This window comes from Phodopus roborovskii, unplaced genomic scaffold, assembly GCF_943737965.1.
Source record: "Phodopus roborovskii unplaced genomic scaffold, PHOROB, whole genome shotgun sequence".
In the NCBI taxonomy this organism is placed as follows: domain Eukaryota; kingdom Metazoa; phylum Chordata; class Mammalia; order Rodentia; family Cricetidae; genus Phodopus; species Phodopus roborovskii.
Genome location: NW_026126469.1, coordinates 21,419,639 through 21,436,286, shown reverse-complemented (window position 1 = coordinate 21,436,286; position 16,648 = coordinate 21,419,639). Strand labels below are relative to the sequence as shown.

The window sequence follows — 16,648 nt, the reverse complement described above, 5'->3', positions numbered from 1 at the left end:
GTATGTATATTAGTGCCTCACTGATGTGTATATGTACACTTAAATGTAGATATTAGTGGAGGCCAAATGAGGGCATTGGATCACCTGGGGCTGGAATTATAGAGAGTCATGAGTGACCCAACAAGGGAGCTAGAAACTACACTCAGGTCTTCTGCAAGAGCAGGATGTGGTCTTAACTGTGGAGCCATCTTCTCTACCCCATTAAGTGGACAATTTTGAAGGCAGAATTGAGATCCTGTTTAGAGGGCATCACAAAAGGTTTTGTAATATGGGAGAACATACAAAAACAGGAATGCCAATTCTTCTCTCTAGCTTTGCCAAGAATGGGGAGGTCTGAATTTGTCTCTTTATGGAAGAAGAAGAAACTCTTTAAGGTGCCCTTCAGCCCTCTGTACTATGGCAAGCAGGTATTGGCAAGCCATTTTTCAGTCAGTAATGAATGACTTAATCATGGGACATGACTCAACCGTTGGGAAACTGCAGGGCAGAGATAACTGAACATGTGAGACTTAAGAGGTAGTGGCTATGTGTGTGATGTGGCAGAGCAGCTGGGGGACCAGACAACAGACAGAATGAAGATGATGACCATAGATACCACCAAAACAGAGCTGCTCACTTAACTAAGTAGGTGAAGGAGCAAAGAGAGAAGAAGGGTGTAAGTGAGGGTTTATTTCTTCTAGTCTGGATTTCTCTTATTCCATGAAATACCCCCTCAAATGAGAGATACCCAAGTTAAGTTTGCTCTTAAGTCTCCTGTTATTTCCCCCTGTTTTGTGTTTTTGAGACAAGGTTTGTCTGTGTAGCCCTCGCTGTTCTGGAGCTGACTGTAGACCAGGCTGGCCTTGAACTCAGAGATCCACCTGCCTCTGCCTCCTGAGTGCTGAGATTAAAGGTGTGTGCCAACACCATCTGCTAATAAGTCTTCATTTTGATAATAATAAAAAAAAGAAGAGTATATATACTCTGGGTCCACTATAGCAGCTAATTTTACCTAGCCCAGCTTTATTGTGTGTAATCATGGGTCTATGCTTTATATAAATACAGATTGTTCAGTTATAAGTAATTCTTATGCAAATATCACAATATTTTAAAGTTCACATATACACATGCCACCTATGTTCTATTGAAAGAAATCCAGTTTTGCCTCAGATCATTTTAGCATTTTCAAAATGGGCCTTGTTATCCTCATTCCAAATTGCCACCCATGGCTGTGTCACATGCCAATGGAATGAGACATGGGAGTTAGAATCTGGACACTGGTGATAAATCCTTGCTCCACTTTGGGCAGAGATGTCTTCCCTCACAGTGTGGTGGTGTTCCCAATAAACTGAGGATAAGAGTGTCTCAGGGGGCTACAATAAAGCATGTATAAGATAACACATACTAAAAAGCCTTTATAGAGATGGAATCAGATAATGGAGCTGGAGACTCAGGTCATGTTATAGAGTTGGCACTTTGTCTTCTGTATAATACAGAACCACAGCACTTTCTATAGAAAGGGAATTCAAACTATTTTCTTGCCTTCTCCCAAGGTTTCCTTTCCCATCTGAATCTACCTTGTTTCTAGTAGCATCCATTAGTTTCTAGAAGTAGGACAAGAAGTTGTTGACAAGTAGATACAGTTACCCCAGAGGTGGTAGACCTAAGGTGTCAGTTAGAGTGGATTGGAGTGACCAAACACTTGACTATTTTATCCTTTTGCACAACAAGTCATATCCCCATTTCAAAGAAAAGTCATAGATCTAGAATTGGGCTGCCTCTGTTTAAATATCCCTCTGCTGCTCTCCAACAGTGTGAACTTGGGCAAATTATCAAGGCTTTTGTGCCTCATTTTCCTCATACAAAGGTAACAATTGTCTCATAGGGTTGATATAAAGATTAAATGTATTAATAAACATGAGGAAAGTGCTTAGAATAGAATGTGGTCCATGGCTACCTAAGAATGTGATGCTTATTGTCATTTTTAAAACTATTTTTGTTATTTCTATATTGACTTAGAGTGACTTAGAAGACATTGCTGGGAGAGATGGCTATATGGCTTGGAGGGTAAAAGGTGCTTGCTATGCAAGCCTAGCAACTGATTCAGTTCTTGGAACCCACATAAGGTGGAAGGAGAAAGCCAACACAATAAAGTGGCGTCTGACCATAGATGTGCCACGCATATGTATCCTCTCTCTCTCTCCCACCTCTCCCTCCCCCTCTCCCTCTCTGTCTCCCTCTCTCTCTCTTTCTCTCTTACACACACACACACACACACACACACACACACACACGATGAATTCTTCCCAGGCAGCATGTTGGCACCACGGCTGAGAATGAAGCTTGTACCAGTATGCTCCTCACTCCTTCCTTCTTGTTCTCTTCTTTTCCCAGTGTCAGTTCCATGCAGGGTAGGCCCCATATTTTAGCTGTAATAGAAACTGGAGGCTTTGGCACTTGTCCTCAAATTAACCACTGTCTGAGATTGGTGTTCTTTCCACAGTAACACCTGGCCTTGGCCAGTTCCTGTCTTAAATCTACTTTCTGTTGTTAATAATGCAATATCATAGTCTAGATAATCAATGAAGAGAACGTGTTTATTTTGGTTTGTCATCAGAACTGGGATTGCTAGACCATATTATTTATTTATTTATTTATTTATTTTTGTGGAACCCTCAAATTGTTTTCCATATAGCTACAATAATCACATTCAACAAACATTTTAGAGGGTTAGTGGTATTAAACATGTTGCCGTGTGCCTGTTAGCTATTTGTATTTCTTCTTTTGATAAATGCTTATTTGAATCTATTGTTCTTTAACTGGTCACAAATTAATTGGGGATTTTTTTAAACTATTGAATTTTTGGAATTTGTTTTGTAACCTATGTCAATTTCTTATCAGTTGTGAACATTGCAATGATTTTATCCTATTCCACAGGTTATTTCCACACTCTATTGATCATTTCAACTGTCATACAGAACTTTTTTTAGCTTAAGCAATCTCACTTCTCTATTTCGTTTTTGTTTCTGTGCTTTGGGCATTTTGTTCAAAACTTTGTTACCGACTACAATATCCACAAATATTCCCTATGGTTTTTTCTTGTCAGTTTATAGTTTCAAGTTTTACATTGAAGTCTCCAATACATTTTGAGTTGATCTAATAAGAGGCTGGACTTTAGTTTCATTATTCTGCCTGTGTATATCTAATTTTTTTTAGCAGCATTCCCTTAAAGTTACCTACTTTGCAATGCATATTTTTAGTAACTTTGGTTAAAAAAGGCAATGAGCTCTAATGTATAGCTTATTTCTAAGCTGTCTGTTCTATTCTATTGGTTTATGTGTTTGTTTTTTATGTCAGCACTATACTACTTTGATTAGTTCAGAATTTAGCATTTCTTTTAACTCAAATATGTAATGCCCTGTGTTTTGCTCAAAATAACTGGCTATTCAAGGATATTTTGGGTTCTGTGTAAATTTGGTTGTTTGATGAATACCATTGTGTTACACAGTCTATAAATCACTTTGGGTAGCATAGGCATTTTAATAATTTTAATTTTTCTAACCTATGGGTATAGGAAATCTTTCTTCCTTTTTTGTATCCTCTTCAATGTCTTTTATCAGGTTCTCACACTGTTATTTTTTGAGATCTTTCATTTAATTAATTACTAGATATATTTTATAGCTTATTTGTAAATAGAATTGCTTTCTTGATTCCTATTCCAAATAGTTCACTGTTGGCATATAGTAACATTAATGACTTTTGTATGTTGATTTTATATCCTGGAACTTTACTAGATTAATTTATTAGTTCTACTAGTCTTGGTAACATTTCGGGCCTCTCTGTATGGGAGGTCATGTCACCTTCAATGATTACTTGATTTCTTTGCAAAGAGAAAGTTCCAGCTCTTCTTTAGTCTATGTGATGTTAGCTATTGACTTATAAATGTCCTTTATAATGCTGTGTTCCTTATATATTAAATTTGTTCAACATTTCTATAATGAAGCAATTTTGAATTTTATTGAAAGCCTTTTCTGCATCAACTGATTTTGTCCTTTATTCTGTTGATGCCACATTTATTGATTTATATATACTAAACCATCTTGACACTTCTAGGTTGAATTCTACTGATCAAGGTAAATAATTTTTTTAACATACTATTGGATTCAATCTGTTAGTATTTCATTGAGGTACCTTATATCTGTTATTAATCATATTAGTCTGTACTTTTCTTTTTCTATTTTATTCTTTTCACTTTGGGTATCCAGGTAGTTCTAGCTTTGTGGAATGCATTTATAAGAACTACTTTGTGATCTACTTTTTGGAGAGTTTTATTAATTCTTCAACTAGTAGAATTCTGTAGTGAATCCTTGTCCTAGGCTTTTTTTAAATTAGTAATTCATTTCCATTTCTTGGATTGTATTGATTCAGTATTTCTGTTCTAGCATGTAGTTTATAATAATCTCTATCTTTTACATTTCTGTTGTGTCCCTTGTAATGACCTCTTTTGTTTTTTAAACCTCTGAATCTACTTGAATCTTCTTTCTCCTTCTCTTAGGCTAGCTAAGAGTTTGATTCTTTTGTCTGTCTTTTCAATGAGACAGCTCATGGCTTCATTGATCTTTGGGATTATCTTCTTTTTTGATGTTTACTATTTTATTTGCTTTACTAATTTGGGGTTGACTTTGTTATTTTTTGGTTCCTTAAAATGCAGTGGTAGATTGTTTATTTTAGGCCTTTCTGCTGTCTCTCAGCTTTGGGGAATATATCCTTTCTGCATGTCTACAGGATACCTTTGATCAGTACATACTGTCAAGAGACTGACAGCTTGCACTACTGAAAAGTTTACTGAGAAACCAGCTGCCAAACTAAGTGGGCATATTTATGTGTTAGAGGTTTCTTTTCTCTTTCAACCTGCAGAATACTCTCTCTTTTTCCTGTGACAGCTTTACTGCCTTTTACTTGGCAGTAAGATATCTCATGGTAGACTTAACTGAGTTAAATTTGACTGGTGACTGGACTTCTGCATCCTTCTCCAGGTTTGTTATGCGTTCTGTTATTAATTTGAATAACCCTTCTACCACTTTGGCATTCTCAGTTCCTTCTTAAGCTGTAATAACTCAAATGTTTGCTGCTTTCTAGTTGCCTTTAACTTTTACATTTATACATTTTATTTTATGTGTATGAATGTATTTGCCTGTAGGTATGTACATACAGGTGCCATGGAGGTCAGGAGAAGGTTTAGATCTTTTGCAATTGGAGTTACAGATAGTTGTGAGTCACCATGTGAGTGCTGGGAAGTGAACACAGATCTTCTGCAAAAGCAACCAGTGCCTCAATGACTGCCTAACATAGTGCTTATCTTTTATTCTGAAACTTTGGGTAGTATAGGCATTTTAACAATGTATTTTTTTTAAAATCTGTGGGTACAGGATATCTTTGCTTTCTGTGTCCTCTTCAATATTTTTGTCAATGTTTCATACTTTATTATCAGCCAATCAACTATATATATATATATGTATATATGTATATATATAATTTTTCTTATTTTATATATTGATCTCAGTTCCCTCTCCCTCCCTCCCATGCCCCCTGGCTCCCCTCCCATCCTATCCCCCCCACGCTCCACAGGGAGGGTGTTGCCTTCCAGGAGGGATCATCAAAATCTGTCAAGTCATTTGGAGTAGGGACTATGCCCTCCCTCCTGCCTCTAGGCTAAGGGAGTATCCCTCTATGGGGAATGTGCTCCGGAAATCCTTTTGTGCACCAGGGTCAACTGTATATTTTCAAATAGATGTTTTCAAGCATACTAACTCTTTCTTCTGTTTGATCTATCCTGTTATTGATACCTCCTATTTTGCATTTTTTTTTTAATTTTCCTGAGTGCATTTTCAGCTCAAGGATTTCTATTTTCAAAAATAGTTACAGTGTCTTTTAAATTTTTCTGTTAGACTGTTATTCTTTGTGTTTCCATTGAGGTTGTGAGGTTGTTAGTTTCTTTAAAACAATAGTTTGATATTCTCCATCTGAGAATCCCATCCCGATCACTTCCTAGTCAGTCTCTGGCACTTTATTTTGAATTGTAGGTATACATAGTTTCCTGAAACCTGGTAATGCTTGTTAGTGTGTGATATCATCTAGGCATTAAAGAATTGGTTATTTCACTTCCTAATTTGACACCCCTCATCTACCTCCAGAAATTCTAAGCAGATTCCCCATTTTTTTCTTGATGTGTCAACACTAGATGGTGCCCAAGTCCAGGTTTTCCCAGAAGCTGGCTGTTCATGTGTTTTCCCATTTCAGTACTAGAGAGCAAACTAAACCCAGATTTATATTAAATATACTGTTGGTGTCCTGTTCAGAAAGAACTAGGAGAATATCAGGAAAGATTTACCCATTCCTACACATACATTCTTGTCCAGGGTAGGTCTCATGCCTCATATACAGTGATCAGACACAGGAGGATTCTGCCTGTCTCTAGATACTCACTGTGGATAGACTGAACCTAGGCTTCTATGTGATACCTGTGAATACCAGTACCACCAAATCACCTCTGAGCCCATGCTTTACCAGCATAATTAGGACCAAGACCTAAACTGTTCTGGGCTGCTTATTATAAAATGGATTTGTGACCCAGAACTACTGTAATCAAACACAGCTGTTGTTAGCTGAAAAGTTAAGTTCAATAGAATATGACTGCAGTTTTCCCTTAGAACTGTAGCTGTTCACAGACAGGCCCAGGGATAGGACCATTAGTATTTGCCCAGTGTCAGGTGACACCACCGAGTTCCTGGGCAAAATCTTATGCTACTCCCACTGGGAAAAATCTTGCCATGTGCTTTGCAGCTTGAGGTTGGGGTAGTGTTGGGGAAGGCAGTCTGTGGGCCACCAGGTTGATGTTATTAAGCTGGATCACAGGAGTCACACAGCTCTAAGGACCTGTGTGGCCTTAAGGTGTGTTGGTGTTCACAGTGGAGTTGATGATCGTGCAGATCACACAAGTCTGTCCCACTAGAGCACACATCTCAATCACATATGAGATTCTATAGCTTATTTATGAGCTTTAGCCTTGTAACATCAATAATATCTATGCTATCTGAGGATGGAGATAGGTGGCAGAAGCAGTCTCTTAGCTATGGAGGCTATTGTTCAGTTGGATTGCAACTATAGGATCCTGCACATTAAGATATTTTTGTACTCTAATATTGTTCAGTTGGGTTGCAGCTATAGGATCCTGCACATTAAGATATTTTTGTACCCCAAGTTCACACTATTTGAAATTGAAACTGTCCAATCCCTTCAATATATGGTTCTGTACCTGGTACTAGGACCAATCTAGAGTTTCAGGGAGCTTTTCTGGGTCTCAGTGTGGTGGATCTGACACTGGGTTTCAAGAAAAAGCCTTTGTTTGCTTTTGTTTCTGCTCCCCAATGGGTAGAGTTCTGCTTTCTGTTAACTGACAATGCAAGAGACATGGATGAAGTAGTCAGCTACCTGACCTAAAAGAGTTCCACTGGGTCAGTCCCAGGTATTAGCCACTTGGAAGGTCGACATGGTAACTCACTAGGATGGGCCTGGTTTTTAAGTCCTTATCCAAACCTGAAGGTCTGATTTTCCCTGAAGGGTTGCTTACTGTTGGAGTGATTCTGATAATTCTTTGCTTCTTGCTTCAATATGTCCTTTTGTTTTGTTATACTAAAATAGGTAGATTGGTCTTTCACCTTAGATCTTGGGAAGATAGTTTGGTATATGAATAGCTATCCAACTTGGTGTGTCTACACAGTGAGATCACTAGAAGATCTTATTAGGCATCATCTTGCTTCTTCTTAATTTTTATTGTTTGGTCCTGGGTTGAAACACGGCCCTGTAAATGGTAGAGCAGGTATTCTATCAATGGACTATAACCCCAGCCACCTTATTTATCCTTTTATATTCTTTATTAGTTTTGCTAAGCATCTGTTCTTTTAAAATTTTATCATTATTTTGAGTTCATTTCCCTTTCCTGTTAGTCATAATCCAACCTGTAATTATCTGTTATTTACGAAAACTATACTTCTTCAGCTTTTAGGAAATCACAACAGAGGATGTTAGGGATATGTTTTTGCCCTTAATAAGATCCTCCCCTCCCCTTTCTTCCATTGTTCTTCCCTTCCACCTTGGCCAAACACTCAAGTATCATCAATGTAGCATTTTACTGCAAAATAGCTTTAGATAAAGAATGTTTAGCTTTTAAATTATACATTTATATAGCCTATTCCTATTTAATTATATAGAAATGAACAAATTCCTTTGATCAATATTGCTATGGCTTCATTCTCTTATGCTGAGGTTTAAAGCCCATACTTTTGATACGTGGTCTTTCAGGAACATTTAAGATCCAACTGTAGCATTCTACCCTGTTCCCCAAGGCTCAAATCTATCTCTTAATACTAAATACCTTTAATATACTTCAAAGAGTTGCCAGAGTGTTAAATGTTCAAAAGTCCAAGTCCATAGTCTCCTTTGAGACACAAGGCCAATTCAGCAGTGAGAGTCACAAAACTAAAAAGTTACATGTTTCCATTGGGACAAAGTGAACAAACATTCCCCTTCCAAAAGGGAAGAAATATCAAGAGGGAATGAGATCAAAACCCAGTAGCTATATATTAAATCCTAAATCTTCATGTTTAGCATCCAGGGCACATCATAGTAGGATGTTGGCTCCCAAGGTCTTGGGCAACTCCATCCCCTACAGCCTTGATGGCTGCAGCCCACGTGGCCACACCTCTGGGCTCTGCTCACTGACTGCAGTTTCACTTTGCAAGTATTCTTCTTTCCTGGGTCTCTACTGTAGCTTCAGCTTTACTCTCCCAACTCTTTTTCATCCTGTCAAGGACTCAGACCCTGCCAGGACACTACCTGTTCCCCCAGATTTTCCTTTGAAATCTCAACAGACCTAAGTGAGCAGTGTGCCCTGGGAAATCTCTTGTCAAATAGTATGCTCTGGAAAGTCTTTGAAACTAAATTTGCATTCTTTACATATCTGAGTCCTTGATGGCTATGATCACATGGACTTCAGGAAATCTCTCAAGGTGTCTTTCTTTTTTGTTCAGGTGCAGAGCACTTGTCTTTTGTCTTAATAATTTTGAACTCTTTAGCAACTGCCCTTTCTGTGCACCTTTTGTGGCTATACTGCAAGTTTCCCAAATCTTTATATTCCATTCTTTTTTGTCCTCATGTCACTATAAATCTGGTTAAAAGCTGTTATCCGGTCACTTTGCTGCCTTAGTTAAAATTTCCTGCACTAATAAATTCACCTTTAAGTTCAACCTCCTGAAAATTCTCAGGGAATAAACAAAAAAATGTAGGCATATATTTGTCATGATGTATTATAACAAGGATGGACTGTAGCCCAGCATCATTACTGTCCCGTATTTCTTCTGTTGGTTATTACCACATTGTCAACTGTATTCATAGCAACGATCTTACTCCTTAGAGTCTGTTTCTTAGGTTAGTCAGCTTTCCATTAATTTCTATTAATTTGGGGTCACGGTTGAGAAGTTTCACTTCATAATCAAGTTAATCTATTGTTTTTATCTCTCCCATCTCAGGATAGCACATCATAGTGGGAGTGCACAGCAGAAAAAAAAAGTTACTTCATGTCCCAGGTGCAATAAATAAATAAATATAGAGAAGGGACTGGAGTCCCAACACAAGCCCTAATAGCCAGAGGCGCACCACTAGACCCCACCATTTTAAGTTTCCACCATTTCCTGATAGCACCATTCCGGTGGATGACAAGACTTTAATTCATAGGGCTTCAGCAGATATTCAAGATCCAAACTATCACAAATACAAACAAGCTATGTATCATTCTACACAGTTTGTGAATACTGTGTAGATTGAGAGTGTTGGAGAATAAATGAAAATATCACAAAGGACCCTATTGTAAGGAGTACGGTTTTTCCTCCCACCGCTGGTCTGTTCCCGCTGCCGCGCCAGCCCCAATTAACACACAGAGACTCTGTATTTGATATAATTCTGTTGGCCCGTTACTTGTTTCTTATCGGCTAGCTCTGTCTTAAGTATTAACCCATTTCTTTGTATTTCCACATGGTTTCACCTACCAGGGAGTGGGGCAGGCATCTGGTCTCCCCATCTCTCCATGCTGACCCCTCCTTCCTGACCCCTCCTTACTACTTCCTCTTTCCTCCTCATCTCCTAGTCCTGCCTATCTAGCTTTTCTATTGGCCAACAGTGCTTTATTCATTAACCAGTATGAGAAACATATATACATAGTGACATCTCCCATCACCCTATGTATAATAGGTTTATAGAATATGAATCTAATCTTGAGTACAAAAAGATTTTTAAAGTGCATAGAGATTTTAAATCATAGGAACAATATGATTTGATTTTCCTGTCAGCATAATGAGTAACAAAATTGGAAAGAGAATATAGAGAATGATGACAAATATCTTGGTGAATTGCTGATTGAGTCCTCAAATAGTGAATGTGGCATTGTAGGAAATATTCATAGTTATTTTGAGGCAAGGATAAATTCATATACTTACAAGTTACTTGGTACTTTAATGAAATTAACAGAAATTAAAGTTAAAAGTTTTGAATGATGGGGCTGGAGAAATGGCTCAGCAATCAAGAGTACTGGCTGCTTTTACTGGGTTCAGTTCTCAACACCTACATGGTAGCTCACTGTCTATAACTCCAGTTCCAGAAGATCTGATGCCCTTTTCTAACCTCTGTGGGTACTGGTCACACACATGGTACACAGACATACTTGTAACAAAATAACCATACACATAAAATAACATAAATTTTAAAAAGATTTTTTAAATGGTGTTAAGTTTGAAGAGGAAGAAAGTTTATAATCTCTTTTAAATTACAGAGACTATGAGAACTTGTGAGCTATGATCGTAAGTTGTTTGTGCTCTTCATCAACATCCAGTGTGTGTTTGTAAGGTCTTACCACTGAATACAATTTAAAAAATTAATGATTTTCTTGAAGAGCTCAGAGCTCAATTAGACATTGTTACTTTAGGCTGTATTCTATTCTAAGGAATAATAAACATCTCTAAGAAAAATAGATTGTACAAATCTGTTGTCAACTATAGCTTGGCATTCATCAGTTTCTATTTTAGCATCATTTACTCACTTGTTAGCCAAGTCTGAAAATCAACTCACCAGCTGAGTAGACCTAATATTGTTTGTTTGTGTGTCTTTGCTTTTGCTTTTGTTTTGTCATAACCACACTCCTGGCTCTCCAGCTCAGCGGGGACCTGGATAAGTGTCCCACATATCACCCTTCTTGTTTTTATTTATGTGCTATGTGTTCTTGACTTCTGTAGATTACTTTAGTCTTAAGGAAAGGATTATAAAGTTGTTCCTTCCTTTCTTTCTCTTTCATCATTTCCAGGCATACCTATCACAAGCCCCTAACCTACTTCTTGTTTGTGGCATTCTCAATAACCAAATTTATTCCATACTGCTTTTAGTGGACATTTAATAGATTTCTAGTAATTATTAACAAATTTATATGATGGGCCTCTAGCTTTCTTTAGTTACCCTTTTCTAACCCAATTGTTCTATTGTGCTTAAAAAAATAGTTTTAAAGTGCTTTAAAATGTGAATGTACTTTTATAAAATTCAAAAATAGGTGAACTATGTTTAGGAATTATATATGCGAGACTAAGGGAATGATAACATAAAATTTCTTCCTGTTTGGAGATGGCAGTGACAAAAAAAAATAAGGAAATTTGCAGAATGATAGTAATAGGCTGGGTTTCTTGAGTGTGTGTGTGTGTGTGTTGTGTGTGTGTGTGTGTGTGTGTGTGTGTTTGCACACTTACTCATGTACTTGCATACAAACCTGGGTTAAGGCCAGAGATCATCTTCACATTTCACTTTTTAGGAGCCAATTACCTTACTTTTTGAGGCCCACAGATTAGGTGAGGCTATGTGGCCAGCTAAATCCAGAGACCTACCTGTCTCTACTCTACTGCTAAGATCACAAATATGCACCACTATGCCCACCTTTTTATGTAGGTGCTAAGGATTGAACTCAGGTCCTCACGCTTGTATGGCAAGCATTTACCAAGTGAGCTATCTCTCCATTCTTTCTAACTTCATAAAAATAACATGATAGAAAAATTAATTGCTACTCAGCAATTATTTTCTTACCATTCCCTTCTGGCTTGTTTTAAAGAAAAATCCTAAATGTTAACTTATTTCTTGAATCAGTGTGTATTTATTGTTAAGAAAAAACTTTACAATTTTTAATTAAATATATGCCATTAATCACACTTAAGAGAATAAATCATAAAATTTGTCTTTATTGACATTTTTCTTGCTCACCTAAAAATAAGAATATGTTTTAACATTTCTCTTTCCTTGCCTGTAAATAGATTTTTAGATTAGATTAGATTGAATCCCAGTTCCCTAATGCAAACAGAACAAGTCTTACTCTTTTGGGGTAATTACCTCTTCCTTTACTTTCCTCAATGATAGCACATTTGAGATCTCAGCTTGTGTGTGTGTGTGTGTGTGTGTGTGTGTGTGTGTGTGTGTGTGTGTGTACATGTCCATATGTGTTTGGACCTAAAGATTCATATGTGCTAGGCAAGTGCTGTACCACTGAACTGCATTCCTAATCCTCTGCAAATTTTAACTTGATGTAGAGTCCCTCTAAGTTTCCTAAATTGGCTTTGATGTCATTCTGTAATCAAGACAGGCTTTGAACTTGGGACTCTCCTGACTCAGCCTCCTGAGTAGCTGGAAATGAGGACTACACTCCAGCTCTGCCTTGATCACAGCCTTTTAAAACCACTTGTGTCTTTGTATTTCTATTTTTAAGTCACACTTTTTGGTTTAAGGGTAGTAAGTTTAAATAGTTTATAAGTGGCATGGTATTGAATATGGATTGAGAAACAATACCAGGAAAACTCAACATCCATCTCAATTGAATTGTTATGTTACATTTCACATAATGATGATTAACTTTTAAAACAGGGTTCAACTCCACCAGTCACCGTTTTCAAAGGTTCCAAGAGACCTTATTTAAAAGAATGCATTTTGATAATTAACCACGATACTGGAGAATGTCGCCTAGAAAAACTCAGCAGCAACATCACTGTGAAAAAAACAAGGTAGGTGATGTATTAAAATATATTACTGTCAACATATAAATTTCTAAGGAAAAAGAATTAATGGATTAAGACAAATTATAGTATAAGGTGTGTGTGTGTGTGTGTGTGTGTGTGTGTGTGTGTTTAAACCTTTGAATTGCAACTGTAAAGATGACACAGCTGTAAAGTACTTGCTTTGGAAGTGTGAGCACTGGAGTCAAATCCCAGTTCCTATGTAACAAACCAGATATGTGCACATACATGTCTGTAAGCTTAGCACTACAGCAGTTTGAGACAGGAGGATCGTGCCTTGTTGGTCTCCAGCCTAGCCAAAAAAATGCAAGCTCTAAGTTCAGAGAGAGACCATCCCTCAAACTAATAGGTGGAGAGTGCTAAAGCAGCATACTCAATGGCCACCAAAGGCATGTTATGTGTACACACACCACATACACATATATACATACACAAACAGGTACACAATCTTTTTATAAGTTTAAATTTAGTGATGACCCTTAGGGGAAAAAATCTTATAGCCACACTGCCTTGTGATGTACGAAATTATTTCTATATGTGTAGGTCTACCTTCTATAAATACTTTCATAGACTTGAACTGAACAGACCCATTATCCACTACCCAGAATTGAGCACTTGGGATATGGAATGCACCAGGAAAAGAAAGTTTGCCATATAAAGACTAACCTTAAGACTTCTATGTTTTATACATTTTAAATCATCCTAACAGGTCAGTTAATTTAAAATTTAGTAAGAGAATATAACCACCTTAAATCCTTTTTAGATATAATTGATACATTTTAAACCAGATAATGCCCTAAAAGTTAAACAAACAATATAGATAAAAATTCCTGTAAGAATTATAAGGAAGGGTCATGGTTGATAAGAACCTTTAGGAAAGCTTTGTGGAAAATGTTACCTCTGGGACTGAAGAGGTGGCTCAGTAGTTAAGAACACTGTTCCTCTTGCAGAGGACCCTGGTTCAATTCCCAGCACCTACATGATAGTTCACAACCATCTGTAACTCCAATTCCACAAGTACCAAGCACTCATGAGTGCACATACATAAATACAGAGAAAACACAATAGAATAAAACAAATAAGTCTAATAATAAATCTTTAAAAAGAAAAGAAAAATGTTACTTCAAAGAAAGTCAACATCCTAAGAATTACCTTAAGTGTGTGTTTAAAACAGAAGTTCCTATAATGGGAGAAAGCAAGGGAGAGGGACTGAAGAATGAATATTATCAAAGCACATTATACATGTATTTTATGTCATAAGGATGCATGTCTTTAATCCCAGCACTTGGGAGGCAGAGGCAGGCAGATCTTTGTGAGTTCAAGACCAGCCTGGTCTACAAGAGCTAGTTCCTAACAGGCTCCAAAGCCACAGAGAAATGCTATCTCAAAAAACAAACAAACAAACAAAAATGTGTTTTTAAAAAGTAGTCATTCCCAAAGTCAGCCTCAATTGAGAGAAGAAACCTGAGAACCTCTGCTTGTTAAAGTTCCTGCTGCCCTAGCTCCCTTACACTGATCAAAAAGAATAGGAGAATGTATAAAGCATGTGTGAAGGAAGGCGGGAATTAGCTGATTTTTTTTTTCAGGGCTGGTGAATAAGACTCATTTAGACAGAGCAGATATTTGGCTCTGCACCCATATATAAGAATTGCAAAGTGGGGAATGATGTTGGTAGGGGATTAGAGCTTAGGTAGTAAAGGTAGGTTGAAGTTAATACCTTGAATATTAACTAAGAAATCAGAACATTTTCTTACTGGTAGTGATTACATATTAAGATCGTTCAAACTAGGGATTGGCATATTTTACAGCTCTGGTCTGAAACAGTAGCCCAGCAAAGAGACAGAATAAAAAGGAATGTGGAAAACTGGAAAATATGTAATCTAAGATTTCTGAGAGTGCAAATAAATGTGAGAACTGAGGGGCTAAATACTTTGGGAAGAAAGAACTGGCATGATTTGATCACAGGAAATGGGAAAGACAAGCCTCAAATATAATTTTGAAGTGTACTCTTTATTAAAGTGTTGGAAAAGGTGTTTCTATCACCTTCGTTAACATGCCTGTTTGAACAGTAGGGCTGTTCTTGCTTTCTTTTGGTCATTGTTCCATTTATATCCCTCGTTGTGTATTCCATACATATAGAAGGAACTTAATAAATATTTGTTAAATGAATTAACATTTTAACTCTTCTTTTCTCCTCACCACTATACTAACAAGGAAACATTTTAATTCTTAAATGTCATTTGAGAGATTTCTAAAGCAACAAATGATAAAGTTTAGTAACTTAGTAAGGTGAATTTGTTACATTGCTATCTTACCTATTTTGGCATTTGATGTACTTAATTGCAGGGTTGAAGGAAGTAGTAAAATTCAGTATAGACTAGAACAACAGCAGCAACAAATGTGGAATCCACCTAGGACTTCCAATCTTGAACAGCATTCTCCGTCAGAAGACAAGATGTCTCCAACATCTCTAATGGACGATATTGAAAGAGGTAAAAATCTAAGTGTATATAATGTCAATTTGGAAGAGGTAAGTAATATTAATTAAAAGTTTGAATTTCCATTAACAGTGTAACTTACCATAGGTCTTAGTGAGAGAGTAATATATTTTATGATTGTGTACCTTTTGGGGGTAATGATGTAACACAAATTAGCATATTATAGTCATGTCAAATAATTCTTTTTATTATCATTTAGGGACAAAGACTTTTTCGTATTCAGTTCTTCAGAGCATCTACCTATGAAACGGATTGTTTATAGTTCATTGTAGTTGCCTAAGGCACCAGCAAACCAGCAGGAGCAGGCAGAAGGTTCCTTCAGTTGTGTCCCTTTTAGCAGGAAGGCATTTCTGGGGTGGCATAGAATGTTTAAAGAAGAAACTTAAATCCCCTTCTCCCTTCCCCTCACCCCCACCCCCAGCTACAGTTAGGACATTGATGCTACAGTAATTGTAATAGTAGCAAGACCCCAGTCATCAAAGTAAATTGTTTACATCTATTCTCATAATTTGCCATTGTAATTTACATGTAGCTCATAACACCCCTTCCCTTTAAGGCCCAGTAAAGTTCTTAATCCCTAACAAGTTAGTCTTCTCTATACAAGCAATGAGGAAGCTGTCAACTCCAAACTTGTTACAAGAGATCTTGAATTTTATTTTATCTTATATTATGACTGCTTCTAAAACAGAGTGGAGTCAGGCTATCATTCTATACATGTATACAGTTAAAAAATTAAGAGGTTAAAGGGAAATTTTAAGTAAAATTAGTAGTTATTAAAATTAAAGTTTAGTTCTGTGTTTATTGGCCAGCAAAACAAAATAAAGATTTAAGTTTTGTTTTCTATATTATCTTAATATATACTATATTAACATAAGTTCCAAAGAACCCTTCTATTCCTTGCTACTAAATCCCAAAAGCAATTCATTGTATGGAATCAGTTTTAGAAAGTAATAAACCATGTCATGTCCTCAGTAGTGATTCTGTGGTATAAGTAGAAGTTCCTACATGGGGTGCTTTTGT

General features: G+C 36.9%; 1 protein-coding gene across 1 annotated transcript in view; it reads left to right on the top strand.

Annotated features, from left to right (window-relative positions):
• Eaf2 (ELL associated factor 2) overlaps positions 1-16,648 on the top strand; it is a 35,230-nt gene that overhangs the window by 6,940 nt on the left and 11,642 nt on the right. The window contains exons 3-4 of the mRNA XM_051191424.1: positions 12,982-13,118; positions 15,477-15,622. Coding sequence (XP_051047381.1) covers positions 12,982-13,118; positions 15,477-15,622 — 283 coding nt within the window. The remainder of the gene's footprint in view (positions 1-12,981; positions 13,119-15,476; positions 15,623-16,648) is intronic.